The following is a 16559-nucleotide window of genomic DNA, read 5'->3' as shown; positions in this document are numbered from 1 at the left end:
ATTACATTTACCGATCAATTGCAGCGCTGCAGACTGGCCAATTAGGGGTTTAGACCAAGATTCTTACTGAGCATGGGGTAGTGCGGTAATGACATGCAAGATGGAATGAATACAAATAAACAGATGCCAGATCTTGCATGTGCTACTTTTGCTCTTCAAATGTGTAAGGGTTATATTTAAGGAAATAAGTGTAGGCAAGCTGAAAATGAGATGAATAGTACCGAATATTAGAGGAGGGCTCTTAGAGAGGCCCGATCTCTCAAAAGGGAAACAATTACAATCAATTTTCCAGTCTACCTTTACCTTCCTTTCTCCTCTCTTAAATAGGCGATTCGGTTAGAATATATTCTAACCGAATCCCAGCTATTTTCCCTCTCTTTTAAACAGCTACTAACACTACAAAAAAAACTGTAATTAGCCGCGTGTCTACAGTAACAGTTACTGTAGACACGCGGCCAACTAGCCACGTGTCTTAATGACTACGTGACAGATTGTTTGCAAAAAACAAGTGGCCGCGTGTAAAAAATACATGCGGCCAATTGGCCGCGTGTATTTTGCACACGCGGCCAATTGGCTGCGTGTATTTTGCACACGCGGTCAATTGGCCGCGTTTATCAAATAAACGTGGCCAAGTGATTCAAAATTCCCTCCTTTTCTTTTTTTCTTCTGCACCGCCCGCATTGTTTGACTTTTCTTTATCATTTCTTTTTTCTTTTTTTTTCTTCCTTCGAGGATAATGGACGGCCGGTTCCTTCTTCTTCTTTTTTCTTTCTTCTTTTTTTCTTTATCATTTCTTTTTTCTTCTTTTTTCTTCCTTCAAGGATAATGGACGGCCAGTTCTTTCTTCTTCTTTTTTCTTTCTTCTTTTTTCTGCCTTCTTCCTTCTTTCCCTTCTTCCTTCTTTCTTCCCCTTATTTCTTTTCTTCCCCAGCCTTATTTCTTCACACAGTCATAGAGAGCTAGAGAGGGAAATGGAAGACGGAGACCGAGAGAGCTGGAGATCCGGTCTGTGGTATGATTTCCGCGTGTATTTTTTCTTTTCCTTCTTTCCCTTTTTCCCACGCTCTTCGTTCCTAAATCTCCTCTTTTTTTTTTGTTCTTTTCTTCACACAGAGCGAGATGGAAGAGGGAGACCGATCGGAGCTGGAGATGGAAGAGGGAGACCGATTTCCGGCGACCGATTCTCAGGGATTGGTATTTTTTTTCTGGTTTTATTTCCGACGATTTGCTGTTGTTTGGGTGTATTGAATTTGATTTTGGGTTTCGGGTGTTTTGGTTTGATAATTTCCGGCGAATTGGTTTGATGATTTAGGGTTTCTCTTGTATTGATTTTTTTTTTCCCATTTTGGGTTTTATTTCCGGCGTGATGTTGTTGTTTTGGTCCCGGCGTTATGCTGTTGTTTTTTTTCCCATCTTGTATTGATTTTGGGTTTCGGGCGACTGGGTTGAATGGCCGGGTTCTTGCTATTTTTTCTGGCTTCTTGCTGTGTTTTCTGGGTTTGGGTGTAATGAATTTGCTGTTGTTTTGGTTATGGATTAATGGGAGAAGAAAAAAGACCGGCTTGGCCTGGCCGGATGTATTCCAGATTGGAGAAGAAAAAAAAAAAAAACAGAACAGAATTCTGTTCTGTTTTTTCTTTTTTCTTTTCTCTTTTTTTTTTTTAAAAAAAAAAAAGGACAAAAATTTTAGCCGTGTGTATTGAAATACACGTGGCTAGAATTTCAAAAAAAATAAATTCCTGTTAGCCAAGTATTTCTTGCAAGTGGCTAAATGATACATGGCTAAATAGCCACATATATAAAGGGACACGCGGCTAATTGTGCATTTAAACACAACAGGATTTACCACGTGTAATTGGCAGTGGCTAAATGCAATTAGCCATGTGTATGACCCCATATACGTGGATAATTGCAAGTGGCTAATAACAAAGTTTTTTGTAGTGTAATACTTGAAATACAGAAAATAAAAGATGCGCCCAGAAGCATCTTGATCTGTTATACCAACAGATCGTTCAGGGCTATAACAATAAAGTAACATAACTGAGGAATCCTTCTAGAAGATGGAATATATCCAATCTGCTACCCAGATCCATATCTCCTCCTTGGGCTATGTGCAATATAACCCATCCTCCCAGCAAGCCCATAACAAGCCCTCCCCCTTTAGAGCACCTTGCCCACAAGGTGCGGAAACTGATTCTGTAAGGCCCACAATAGTTCCCATGTGTCGTCGTCTACGAAAGAACCAGACCAACGAACAAGTACCTCAGTAATGGCACGACCACAGCGTTTCACCATACGGCGCTCCAAGATTTGCGCAGGTTCTGGCTGGATGTCGCCATGGCGGTCAATTGGTGGCAGGGTGGAGAGTGGAGAGACTGATTGACCCAACTTCTTCTTCAAAGCAGAAACATGAAAGACTAGATGCAGGCGGGATTCTGGAGGAAGATCCAACATATAAGCCACAATGCCGATTTTGCGCAAGACCTTGAAAGGCCCAAAAAAACTAGGGGGGAGCTTCATATGCTTGCGGACAGCAATGGAGTTCTGCCGGTAAGGCTGGAGGCGGAGGTAAACCCAATCTCCCACATTGAATTGACGGTCTGATCTGTTTTTATCCACAAACATTTTCATGCGGTGTTGAGCTTTGTGGAGGTGCTCTTTGAGTAAGGTGATCATGAGCACCGCCGTGCAATCCCGCAGCTGGGTATACACGGCCTGATTTGCTGTTGTACCCGGAACATAGGAGAGAAGAGTGGGTGGGGTATACCCATAAACGGCCTGAAATGGAGTAAGGTTGGTGGAAGAGTGATGGCTGGTGTTGTACCACCACTCTGCCAAGGGTAGCCAAACAGCCCACATCTTGGGTTTAGCCCCCCCGTAGCAACGAAGGTATGTCTCGAGGCATTTATTCAGGGCCTCTGTCTAGCCATCTGATTGTGGGTGGTAGGCGGAGCTGAAAGCCAATGTGATGCCCTGGAGGCGAAAAAGCTCGCGCCAAAACAAGCTGGTGAAAGCCGGGTCCCTATCCAAAACGATGGAGGACGGCATCACATGGAGCTTGAAGATGTTAGCCAAAAATAGGTGTGCAATTGTAGAAGCCGAGTAAGGGTGAGCCAAAGGAAGAAAGTGGCCATATTTGGTCAAACGGTCTACAACGACCAGGATGACGGAAAACCCCTGAGAAACAGGGAGGCCCTCAATGAAATCGAGGGAGATATCGGCCCAAACCCGTGAGGAAATAGGTAAGGGTTGAAGTAACCCGGCTGGCAAGATAGTTTCATGTTTATTTCCCTGGCACTCTCGACATTCGAGAACGAAGGTTTTGATGTCAGTCGGCATACCCTTCCAAAAGAAGTTGACCTTGGCGCGATGAAGGGTTTTATGGTAGCCTGAGTGGCCGGCTGCAGGATCAGAATGGATGAACTCCAAAATTTGTTTCTGGAAATGAGAGTGTTTAATCAACCATATGCGTCCCTTGTAAAGAAGCAGCCCTTGCTGGAGGGAGAATCCCTTAGGAATGGCAGCCCCGGACTGGAAGGTCCCCAAGAGGTCCAACGCTTGTTGGTCAGACTGATAAGAAGACTTGAGGTCAACTACCCAAGTCGGAGTCGGAAAGGAAATAAGGGAAATAGATACGTCAGTTGGATCCAACTGATACTTAGATGGGCGAGAGAGAGCGTTTGCCACCTTATTATCCCATCCTTTTTTAAACTCATTGTCGAAATCATAGCCTAAGAGCTTTGAAAGCCAGCACTGCTAGGCCACTGTGCCGACCTTTTGTTCCAAGAGGAACTTGAGAGCTTGATGGTCAGTACGGACCACGAACGGATGCCCTAATAAGTAGGGCCGCCATTTTTGAACCGCCGTGACTAAGGAGAGCAGCTCCTTTTCATAGGTGGAGAGGAGGAGCTCCCGGCCCTTTTAAAGCCTTATTGAGAAAGGCAATCAGCCGCTCTTCTTGCATCAAAACCGCGCCTAACCCGGTACCGTTGGCATCACATTCTATGATGAAAGGTTGCATAAAATCGGGAAGGCGGAGAACAGACTGTTTGAGAGCCTCAAAGGCCTGAGTTGCCTCCGGGGTCCAAAGAAAGGACTGATGTTTTAAAAGGGTAGTCAAAGGAGCCGCGAGAAGACCATAATTGCGAATGAATTTCCGGTAACAACCGGTTAAGCTCAAAAAGCCCAGTAAGGATTTGACAGAACGGGGAGGGGGCCAAGTTACCATAGCTTCTAATTTCGAGGGATCGGCCCGGACACCTTGGTGGGAAATCAAATGGCCAAGGTACTCAATTTCAGATTCAGCGAACCGACATTTTGAGAGCTTGGCAAAAAGGCTGTGCTGGACCAGAACCTGAAGCACCTCCCGCAAGTGTAGCAAATGGTCCTCCCAAGAACGACTATACACCAAGATATTGTCGAAGAAGATGAGGACAAACCGCCTGAGAAAAGGTTTGAAAATCTCATTCATGAGCCCCTGAAAAGTGGCGGGGGCATTGGTGAGGCCGAAGGGCATGATGAGGAACTCAAAATGTCCCTCGTGGGTGCGGAAGGCCGTCTTGGGAATGTCGGCCTCATGCATCCGGATTTGGTGGTACCCAGAGCGTAAGTCCAACTTGGAAAAAATCACGGCACCATGGAGCTCATCAAGCAATTCGTCGATGACTGGAATCGGAAACTTGTCCTTGATAGTAGCATGGTTAAGAGCCCGGTAATCCACACATAATCGCCAACTACCATCTGGCTTGCGAACTAGAAGAACCGGGGCAGAAAATGGGCTCTGACCGGGACGTATAACACCCGAGAGTAGCATCTCCTGAATGAGCCTTTCAATTTCTGATTTCTGAAAATATGTGTAGCGGTAGGAACGGACATTGATTGGTTGAGGGTTGGTCAAGGGAATTTTGTGATCTTGAGGGCGGGAAGGGGGTAGGTGTGTGGGTTCAGCAAAGGAGGTTTTAAAGGTGGTGAGAAGGGATTGAATGGCCAGTGGGTAGTGGGGGGGTAGCTGTTGTAGTATCCACTTAGATAAGTTTTAGAAAAAAGAAAAAAAAAAAAAAAAAAAAAAACCTTTATTGGCCGTAGAGTGAGGTTTAAGAAAGTGACACCCATCTATCAAGGACAGAGCCGTAGACCCTAATCCTCTCAACAAGGTGGGAGAGCCTTGGCAAGAATACTGCATTGTCATCAGAGAGAAATTCCAGAGTATTGGCCCAAGAGTTTGCAACCACTGGATGCCCAGAACAATGTCACACCCCCCCTAACGAAATGAGATAGAAATTAGCAATAATAGGGTGGCCCTGGGATTTGAGGGTGACAACTGTGACCTTCCCACAACACGGAATGGTATCGCCATTTGCAATCTTCACCGTTAACAAGGGAGTGGAAACTACCAGAAGATGAACCATTGTTAAGAGTGCTGGGTCCAAGAAGTTGTGGGTGCTTCCTGAATCAATGAGAATGCTCACCCGCTAAGACTGCAAAACTCCCACAATCCGCATGGATTTCGAACCGGAAGAACCCGAAATGGCATTGAGGGAAATTTCGGGATCTTTGCATTCCAAGACCTCAAACTCAAGAACCGGCTCGATCCTGTCAGTTGAGTCATGATAGACGTCTTCCGCAGTGTCATCCTGGGGATTTCCAACCCAGACATGAGATAGAGAGACTTGCACTTATGGCCTGGTATCCACTTCTCGTCACAATAATAACAGAGCCCTTTATCACGGCGTTCCTTCATTTAGGCTCGGGAGATACGAAGAACGGGAACACCCGTAGTGGACTTGGCAGGTAAAGCAAGCTGACCCCCCGACTAAGACACTGGAGGACTTGGTAAGGTACTAGTCTGCCCCCAAGTCTGTTGGTGCCCAAAGGAGAAAGAAGTTGAAGTCGCATGCCCAGGCCGGCGAAACGTTAGCAAGTATTCCTCTTGCAGCTTCGCAAGGCCGAAGGCTGCTACCAAGGTGGAGGGATTCAACATTCATTCGGGTAAACGAATGTCGTCCTTGAGGCCACTGAGAAAGCAACTGAGGCTGTTCTTCTCAGAGATACCCCGCAAAACGGTTGGAAAGGGCCTCGAACTGGGTTGTATAATTAGTCACGATAGAAGACTGTCGAAGCCGCATCAAGGCCTCCATTGGATCATCATAAATTGGCCCAAATTGAGTGAGCAAGGCTTGGAGAAAAGCATCCCAAGTGGGAAACTGGCCAGAGTCCTCCGCATCCTGGAACCAAATGAGTGCCTCCCCTTCCATGTGGAAAGAGGCCATTCAAATACGGTGATAAATAGGGGTCTGATAATACTCAAAAAAACTGGTTAGCGTTGTAGGACCAGTTGGTCGGATTATCGCCATCGAACCGGGGAAAGTCCAGACGAAAGGGTCGAGTATGGAATAAGCGGTCCTCCCGATGATGCTCGGGATAGTCATCCTCAAAACAGAGCTGGTGGTTGTCCCGTACGTCCCAACCTTCGGGACCCACTGGGCGATGGTTGTCTCGCGGGAGCCGACGGTCTTCACGGCCCTCGAGGCCATCATGACCTTCACGTGCATGGGCCCAATGGTCATCACGTCCCGGTACAAAGGGAAGGTGATAAGGGGGGGGTTCATCAAGGGAGGGGGGGAGGGGCGGCGCTCCAGAGGTGGTTTGGGTTGAGCGGCCATGAAGGTGCGAAACATCTCGGTGAGCTCGGTTAACTGCTGCTGGACCGCAACATTGGTGGATTCTTGCTGGGGCGATATGGTCATGACAAATTTTCAGGGAGTCCTGAAGGTGGGCAAGACGTGTACCGTCAGCCATGAGAAAAAAAAAAATTTGAGGAAGAAAATGAAAGAGCAAAGCAGTGGGTGAGAAAGAATGGCTCTAGATACCACTTGTAAGGGTTATATTTAAGGAAATGAGTGTAGGCAAGCTGAAAATGAGATGAATAGTACTGAATATTTGAGGAGGGCTCTTAGAGAGGCCCGATCTCTCAAAAGGGAAACAATTACAATCAATTTTACAGTCTACCTTTACCTTCCTTTCTCCTCTCTTAAATAGGCAATTCGGTTAGAATATATTCTAACCGAATCCTAGCTATTTTCCCTCTCTTTTAAACAGCTACTAATACTTGAAATACAGAAAATAAAAGATGCGCCTAGAAGCATCTTGATCTGTTATACCAACAGATCGTTCAGGGCTATAACAGTAAAATAACATAACTGAGGAATCCTTCTAGAAGATGGAATATATCCAATCTGCTACCCAGATCCATATCTCCTCCTTGGGCTATGATGCAATATAACCCATCCTCCTAGCAGGCCCATAACAAAATGTTAGTTTCCCTTTTAGCAGGATAAATCAACCAAGATGAGGAACAAGCTCGAGATTCAAAAGCATTTGTTCGATCTATCTCTAAAACCTAAAACTCTTTTATTAAATCTTATGTTAGACTTTAGACTATGAGACCATTTCTTATGCATGATAGTAATAATGGTAGAGCAAAAAAAAAAAAAATAGGTGTTGAGGAAGGTGGGGTGGGTGAAGGCCCATGGCTGCATAAGTTCTAGCATGCGTGCATTATTACTCATCATAACTAGGACATACTTTAGAAATATTGATAACACATAGGCCGGGTATGATATTGATAGAATGGACTAATTAAGCTAAAAAACATGTTTTTGGGAAGTACCATTTCATCTGACAAATTTTTGTTGCCTTTTGAGTGTCCAGATGTTTATGATTTTTACAGCCACAACAATCTATACGATCTAGAGGTAAAAATGCAGGTGAATAATAATTGTTCGCATCTGCTATCTGCTAGTATCCGCTATATATTCGCATATGAGGTTAGCAAAACACATTTCACGGATGAGGATACGGATAGCGATTTTAGGGTATGCGCATCTGCATACCCTTTATATAATATATATAATAATTAAAGTCAATAAAACGACGTCATTTTTGTGTTATCTCATATGCAAATAGCGGTTTTTCAATATTTTTTCCCTTTACCAACTATAAATAAATGATGCAGGAAGCTAAATAATGTATAAGATAGAAATTTCATGGCAAAATGATTGGCAAGTGTAATCTGAATAATAGTGTTTCACTTTAGATAATGCATTTTTGTATTTATTAGAAGCAGGAATTACAATTTCAAGGCCCAAAACGCCCATTACCTCAAATGCAACTAGTAGATAATAACTGTGCGAATGTGGATATTAATCGCACGATGCGGTTGCAGATACCTAAAAGTGATAACTGCATTATGCGGATGCAGACGCAGACGCGGATATTACTAATAACCACGTTCTTATTTTTATCACCCCTATATTATGAACATAGTAAAGGAGAAGAAAAATGTGGATTTCACATATAGTTAGAAAGTTTATGGGCTATCATGTCAATAAATATCTTATAGGTCAGTTCCTAATTAAGTTCAAGAAAGATCGATAGACATCAAAACTTGCAACATGTTTTTTCAGATTAATCCTTTAAAACCAGAGAACCCATCTTGAAAAAGATTTTATGGGGACCGAAATTCAAAAACATTTCATCCACATTTTGAGGGGTAAAATTATATCAAGGGAATCTTTAGGACATTGGGTGGCCATATGCCATCCTGTGTTCTACCTAGCTAGCTGCACCACATGCAGCATAGTCTTAACTCTCGCTAATTGATACCATATGACAGTTTTACTTATCATGGTGCAATGTGCTTGTAAGTCACCCTTGAACAGGCCGATCATATTCCCAGTAGCCTCACCCTAAGCTCAATCTTAAGATTTAACGCTCAAATATGCATCTGATCGAGGCTTAATTGCATGGCTTGCATGCACACAAATTTCGTATCAAGTAGAGCAGGGAAAAAAAATGTTGCTCCAACATATTACCCAATTACTTGATCACAGACATATTTGAGTTCTGTTGTACTAGGAGGGAGAAAATCGGTGACAAATTCATGCCTCCTTGAACGATGGTATTTGCAAGTACCCTTAATAACTGTCGTCAAACAAATTCCATCTTCCTGCAAAATTAAGAATAAGAAAATTAAGTGCATAAGCATTCCAAAAGGTACAAAATGCAGGCAAAAACGTTTGAGTGGCCTAATATTCATCACCATAATACGCCTAGACCAATTCAATCATAAAGTTGTTTATCATGATGAAGCACATAATTAATTTACAGTCTACATACAATTAAAAGACCGCATAGAGTGTTTGTGTGCTTGATATACACCATCAACCCGGCCACTTCCTGATAGCTAAAGGTTTTGAGACAGATGGCTTTTGATGCAGCATGGAGTAGTAGGAAGCTGAATCTACGATCACAATAACTCACAACCCTTCCACAAATCCAAGAAAAATCAAAGAATATATTGCAGGAAAACTAAAGAAATATCACTCCCCAAGTATTTCTTATTGAGAAAACTGAAAAATACATGAACTTTGGTGGCTAGGCTATCCTTATTGAGCTTAAAAAGAAGTAGGGTCGCATCCCTGAAAAAAAAAATTATAAAACAACCATTATCGCAAGTTCGATCGATAAAAGAAAGAAGAGCATCGCACCCTCGATCGAACGAACTACAATCCAATTATCGATCAAAGCTCTAGGGAATTTGTACGGGCATATCTCATCACTTCGATCAATCGAACTAGCAATTGAGCTTCCTAAAACAAATTTTGATATTTCTATTGACGAACAATTTTGACCTAGTAAATGTTAAAATTGCAACATTTTTATCAAATACAATTTGTAACCTATTGAATAAGCTTTCCAACTCCACCGAGATTGCCTTCATTCGACGTTGGAAGACAAAGCTTTCCAACTCCACCAAAGACCTATTGAAAATATACTTATTTCTCATTGATAACATGTCATATTTTTAATAACTAACATTTTTCACACTGTTAAATGATGATATGGATTTACATAATTTGAGAATTTATAGTAGATCATTATCTCCTTCTTCTTTTTAGTTGTAGTGTGTACTTAGTGTTTTGCTTGTGAGTTTTGTATTGGTCGGTGTTGTTACGCGTTTTACTGAAACTGTTTTGACGGTATCTTTGTTTATTTTTTTGTTACTTTCAACTTTAGCTAATGTGTTTCTGTAATGTGTTGGGTGCATGTTAATAAAGTTGTTATTCATTAATAAATAAATAAAACTTAATTTATAATCCATAATCTTTCAATATCCCTTTTGAAAAAAGGTATCCAAACTTTAAAAAATGTTAATTTAGGATATCCATCTTTCAATTTTTTTTTAATTTTAACCATTCGTTAAAATTTTTCATTAAATCTTATCAAAATTCTCAAAATATCTCTGTGTTTATTTTTTAAAAAAAATTATAAAAAATTTCAAAGATTCAGTCATGGGTATCTTGCAAATTCTGTTAAATTTTTACCAACACCTAAATCCTAGCAATTTTTTGTTCTTTTTTTTTTTTTTTTCCTAAAAACAAAATGTGGGGTATTTTGAGAATTTTGACAGGATTTAACGAAAAATTCTAACGGGGGGTTGTAATTGAAAAAAATTGAAAGATAAATACCCTAAATTAACACTTTTTGAAGTTTTGGTACCTTTTTTTAAAAACTGATAAAAGATCGGAAGTTATAAGTAGAGTTCTCTAAAAAAAAAAAAAAAAAGAAGAAAAAAAAAAAAAAAAAAAAAAAAAAAAAAAAGAAAAGAAAAGGGGAAGCAGGGGATTCGGAGCCTTAAGGAAGAAGTCTTGCTTTAGTGGGTGACTCAGATCTCTCTCGTTTACTTTAAGACTTTCTGTTTTTTGAAAGGTGGTTTATGACTTTCTGTATAAAGCAAGTGTTTTCCCCTGTTTTGGAGAATGTTGCCGTTTGTTTGTTTGGGTTTTTTTTGGTTTTTAACATTCACTATAATTTTTTTTCTCAAATTACGTAAATTCAGACTTTTTTTTTTTTTTTTTTTTTCATTATACGGCTTGAAAAATGATATATATTAAAAATGTGACATTTTACTAAGGCATCAAAAAAAAAAAAAAATTCATTTCAAAAGACATTTTTTTGCTAAAGGCTTTTCTACAACATTAAGCGTAAAAATTTGATAAATATATACTCAATTTTCCTCGATAACATATCACATTTTTAATAAGTAGAATCTTTTATGTCCTTCAATGCAAAAAATAAAAAATAAAAAAAAATAAGAGGTTTGAATTTAGAAAATTTGAGAATTTATAATTTCTTTAAAGTTATAAATCTTTGATTTTTTTTTTTTTTTTTTTTAAGTATGCCGAGTGCATGTATTGCTCGTGATCGAGTTTTGTATTGGTTGGTGCTTTAACGTGTTTTGCTGAAAAAATTTTCAAGACATGTTATATGTATATCTTTTGTACATTTTTCTGTATATCATCACTTTTTTAAATTAATCATTGGATCTGTATGACCTATAATGATCAACATGTGAGTTTTACAGATGAGAAATGATCCTTACACTCATTTCTTACAACAGTCCCACAACAAGCTGATGTGGCTGGTAATATTTTATTATTTTTTTAACAAAACAAAAAAATAATAAAATATTACCAGCCATATCAACTTGTTGTGGGGCTGTTGTGAGAAATGAGTGTATTGATCATTTCTCTTTACAGATCTAATGGTTAATTTAAAAAATTAATGTACAAAAAATATATAAAAGATGTGCATGTTAACACATCTCTTTAGCTTTAGCTAAAGTGTTCCTAAGGTGTCGGTGTTAATAAAGTTGTTATTTAATTAAAAGAAAAAGAAAAATAAAGGAAGTATTTTTTTAACTAAGAGAATCACTTTAATTACTGCATGAAAACAGTAACGTGAACTTTCCATCGTGCGCAGGGAAAAGGGGAATCGATAGAATCACTTTAATAAATGCATGAAAACAGTAAAGTAAACTTTCCGCCCTGTATTTTTTTTCATTTTTTATTAATTTTTTTTATATAAAAAAAATTATAATTTTTTACAATAATTTTTTTTTGGGTAAATGGGTACTAAAATTTTTTTATTTTCAATTTTTCAATTTTTTATTAATTTTTAAAGCTTCATATTTTTTATTTTTTTAAAAAAAAATTTACATTTTAACGCGAATTTAATCTCAAGAATTGACACATAGCAAGCCGTTAATTTTTTTATTAAAAAACTAACGGAAGTATTAATTTCATGAATAGGATAAGACTTTACTTTTTCAACAAAGACTTGTTAAATGCAAGTCAATCATAACATTCAGTAACTCTCAAAAATTACTGGCAGTAACTAATTAAAAGGCCACTCTGTAAATAAGCACAAGGCAAAAATTACTTGCAGTAATTTAAGAGGAGTATAAATACTTGTGTTTTCCTGTTATAATTCAGAGCAGAAAAATTCTAGTGATTATCAAACACCAAAATGGGGAGCAGGAAAAGCACAAGAACAGTGAGTAGCAGCAAAAGCACAAAGACAGAGACAGAGGGGCGGTTTTCGCATGGAGCCAAGGTGGCAGCCGTTGCTGTCATAGGCATTAGCATAGGTCTGTTAGCGTGTGCCGCTGCTGCCCTGACAAGCTCTGGAACTAAAGCTAATCGGAAAACAATGAAAGGTCCCGGACAGAATGGTAAAATCATCTTCAGGGATGACTTTGAAGAGGACCCAAAGGCCTACTTTCGCAACTTGCATAAGAAGTAAACTTGCTATAAATATGAGATTGCGGTCCTGTGTGTATTTCTTCTATATTCAATATAACTTTCAATGCTAGCTAGTGCTGGCAATTATTTATTTCTTCGGCTTGTTTTGTGTTTTGTGTTTTCTTTCTATTTTTTCTCATTTAAAAAATGTTATTTAGTAGACTTTCATATAATTGTATCCATTCAGCAAAAGATTGATTTTTACTGTATCACAAAAATTAATTTGTATGACAATTTACTAAATAGCATTATTTTTTCTCTTTTATCTTTAAAATTTTTCTTCTCGATCAAATCGGTACAATCCTTCCCCTATAGCATCAAGTACGTAATATGTTAATAAAAATTTTATAAGTTTTTTTTTAATTGTGAGGACCACACCATGCACGTACATGAGATTGAGAGGATAAGAAGGTGACAAATAACATTACTATTAAGTTGTATGGATCCTTTAGGAATGCATATCTCATTTTTCACCGATGCTTATGGAGGTGAAAATTCACAGGCATACTAATTAATCTCCTCACTTTTTATATATAATTATTTTTTTCTTTTTCAACTATTTATGATACTATAGTATTATTTGTAGCAAGAGTAATGTTAGAAATTATATGATTATTTCACTATTGACGTTGTAGTCTCAACTAACTCTTTGATCGGTCATTGTTTAAAAATAAAATCATGATATAACTCATATGATAGCCCATACCTCTAATATTTGCATTCTATGCATTCTTTAAATCTACCTTCATTATATGCTTAATAAAATCAAGAGAATGTGAAAGACATCTTGTGAAATAAGGTTTGTAGCATCGCTTCTCTCTTTTAAATCAAGCCAGAAGCTTTGCAAGAAAAAGAAGAAAAATGAAAAACTTTATTTATCATCTCTGATCTTTCACCGCTTTTGCAGTCATACCCTTAAACTTTAAAAAGTATAAATTTAGTATATCCATCTTTCATTTTTTTTTATTTTTATTTTTCAATTTCAACCCTTCGTTAGAATTTTCCGTTAAATCCTAACGGATGGATGTCACAAATTCCTAAAATACCTCTCTTTTCTTTTTAGGAAGAAAATACAAAATTGCAAGGATTTAGGCATTAGTCAAAATTTAACGGAATTTGCAAAAATACTCATACATGAATCTTTGAAAATTTTATACATTTAAAAAAAAAAAAACAAAAACAAAAACAAAAACAAAAAACACGGATATTTTGAGAATTTTGATAAGATTTAATGAAAAATCCTAAAGGAATGGAAAAATTGAAAGATAGATACACTAAATTGACATTTTTAAAAGTTTAAGGGTATGATTGCAAAAGTAATGAAAGATCAAGGATGATAAGTAAAGTTTTCAAAAAAAAAAAAACCTTTATTAATTTCCTTCTTTAATTCGTCTCCGATTGAGACCTCACCGCCTTCTTGTGAGTGCTGCTCGAAGAGGAGGTACTATGGCCTCCATCCTCCTCCCCTCTCCCCTCTCCCCCTTCATCTTTGATTATCTTTGGTCTCTTTCCTTGTTGCTCTTTTTCTCTTTGATTTTTTATTTCCTCCCAAATAAGCTGTATCATTTCATCCTCCACCACTGTCACGTTGGCCTCCTATTCCACAACAATATTTTGTCACTGTCCCAGTCCCTCATGGCAGCCTGCACAGGGAATCGAAGTGGATTTCAAATCAGGATTTTACAAAGCCCGATCTATCAGCCTCCGTCAGTTCCGACCATCGATATGCCTCATCATCGTCTTCCCCGACCTCTCTGCTCCCCATCGCCTCATATTGTTCTAAGTTTTATTTTAGTAAATCATTCGTCATTAAGTGTATTTATTTGATTTGTAAGTTAGTTTTAAACATGTCTTGTAGAAAATATGAATTTGGATTTTTTTTTTTTTATTAAAAAACAAAAGCTTTTGATAAATTTGTTCTTTGTAAATTATAACATCAAGTACGTTCAACTGAAAAATTAATAACTGGACGGTCAATTATTTAAACAGGGTTAGAAGACCATGTAAAAATAATAAAACAAAATGATACTGACAATCAACTTTATATTATCAATTGAAAATTATATAATTACAAAACTTGAATACAAAAATTTGCTTAATAATTTTTAAGGCTTAAATGTTGGAACTTCATGTGAAGGAGCATGTAATGCCTTATATAATTAATGTTCCATCAATAACACTCCGATAAGGATCCTCCTTCGGCTTATTAAGCAAGAATATTGCAGTACTGCTTTCAACCTCAGATTTTACCTGCAATTAAGTACAATTCCTTTGCAACTTCTTTGTCCTTCAGGATCTCTTCCCTTCCCTTTGTTTCTATGGGCTTCCCAAACAGATAGCAGAAACGCCCAGGTATCTTGGGCAAAAGTCCTGGCACATAGAGCTCTTGGCTGCCAACCTCCCCACTTGACTCATCCCTGTAAATCCAAGCATTCTTCTGTCAATACAAGTTCAATCCAATTTCCTAGCATCACTAGCATTTTGGAATTGAGTTCTGCTATTCAGTAGACTGTTAATTTTTTTTTTTTTTTTTTTTAAGTATTGATCCAATGACTAATTTTTATTGTCACATCATCATATCGTCAAGTTGTGTTGTAGTCATATAGCATGTATACTAAATAGTATTATTATTCACAGAGTAATTACCTCACTCTTATTGCATTGCGATTAGCGTCTCTGATCCAATCATTAACCACAGGGATTTTCATTAGGTCATTGTAATCAAGGACCAACTGCCACGGGCGAACAACAGAACAAACCCAAAGAAAGTAGAATGTTAATAGCAAAATCAAGCTCAACAAAAGAACAATGAAAACAAGGGCATTTTTTGAAGTTGGTTTTTTAAAATGAATCATTAAGAAATTTTTGGATTTCAGAATTAACAATATTTTTCTTACTTTCTTCCCCTAGGAGTTATGGTAGTATGGTGTGGTTTCTTAAAGTGACAGGTTGAAACTAATTTGCATTTCAATAATTTCCCAGGAGAAATGCTACACTTCAAATTATCCATGAAAACAGCATTAAATCAACATTATCTATCTAAATTTATAAGTAAAAGAGAAGGAACAAATTAAAAGAGATAAAAATGGATAATAAAAAAGCTATAGTAAAACATAAGATGCGAAACAAAATTAATATTTCACCATCGATCAAAGATTCAAAAGGCTCTTCTACTAAAATCGTAGGAGTTGTTAGTAAGAACAAAAACACAAACTTACGTCTGCTATATCATCTTCTCCAACAACTCCAAATGGTACTATTGTGGCCCCAAACCGTGCTGCCATTCTCACAAATTCCTGCTGATCAGGCCAAAATAACTTCTATTCTTCTCCCGGACAATATAGAAAAAGCACCATAAGTTTGGAACAACAAAATTCAGACAGATACAAAACATTCTTAGTAAAAAACAGGAGTAAGTGCACTGTGGACCTCTAGTCGCCTCGCCATTTTCACCGATTTAAATGTTCGGGCCCATGCATGGTTTAAGCCTAGTTCTCATGACCATTCCAGAATCGGTCCATTACTTAAGAATTCTTTGATCCTTCTGGGGTAAAAGAAGCGTATATGCAAAAATGAAAATAGCTCCATAAACTTGCATTTTCTGTACTAATAATTTCTTGTAGCTTTATAATAGTTTTAGGTTTAGTGGTGACCAACACAGATTATGTTTAATTATAACCCCAACTTTTGTTTGATGAACTCAGTTCATGCAGTAATTCTCCAATCTCATCATATCAGTTCCACTTCTTAAGCTACCCAGAATCCAATTGAAAGCAAAAATCAGAACCATGGTGACAACAGAGTGTACATGAGGAGGTTACTACCAAATTATAAAGTAACTAATGGAATAAATACCAGTGCCATCCACCTTGCATATCAGCATCTAGAAGTAACTAAACAGACATAGCCACAACC

The 16559-nt window shown here is 38.1% G+C and overlaps 1 protein-coding gene and 1 long non-coding RNA gene across 2 annotated transcripts in view; one reads left to right on the top strand and one right to left on the bottom strand.

The window, feature by feature from the left end:
- The window catches only part of LOC133851173 (phytyl ester synthase 1, chloroplastic-like), a 94370-nt gene extending 78399 nt beyond the window's left edge, over positions 1–15971 (bottom strand). Inside the window, exon 1 of the mRNA XM_062287492.1 lies at positions 15863–15971. Coding sequence (XP_062143476.1) covers positions 15863–15928 — 66 coding nt within the window. The 5' untranslated portion in view covers positions 15929–15971. The remainder of the gene's footprint in view (positions 1–15862) is intronic.
- LOC133883127 (uncharacterized) lies at positions 797–1532 on the top strand. Its single transcript, XR_009902818.1, has 2 exons — positions 797–1012; positions 1114–1532. It is a non-coding gene; the product is annotated as an uncharacterized LOC133883127 (long non-coding RNA).
- Positions 15972–16559: the final 588 nt, after the last annotated feature.

This window comes from Alnus glutinosa, chromosome 12 (genome assembly GCF_958979055.1).
Source record: "Alnus glutinosa chromosome 12, dhAlnGlut1.1, whole genome shotgun sequence".
In the NCBI taxonomy this organism is placed as follows: Eukaryota; Viridiplantae; Streptophyta; class Magnoliopsida; order Fagales; family Betulaceae; genus Alnus; species Alnus glutinosa.
This window is presented reverse-complemented; position numbering and strand designations above follow the sequence as displayed.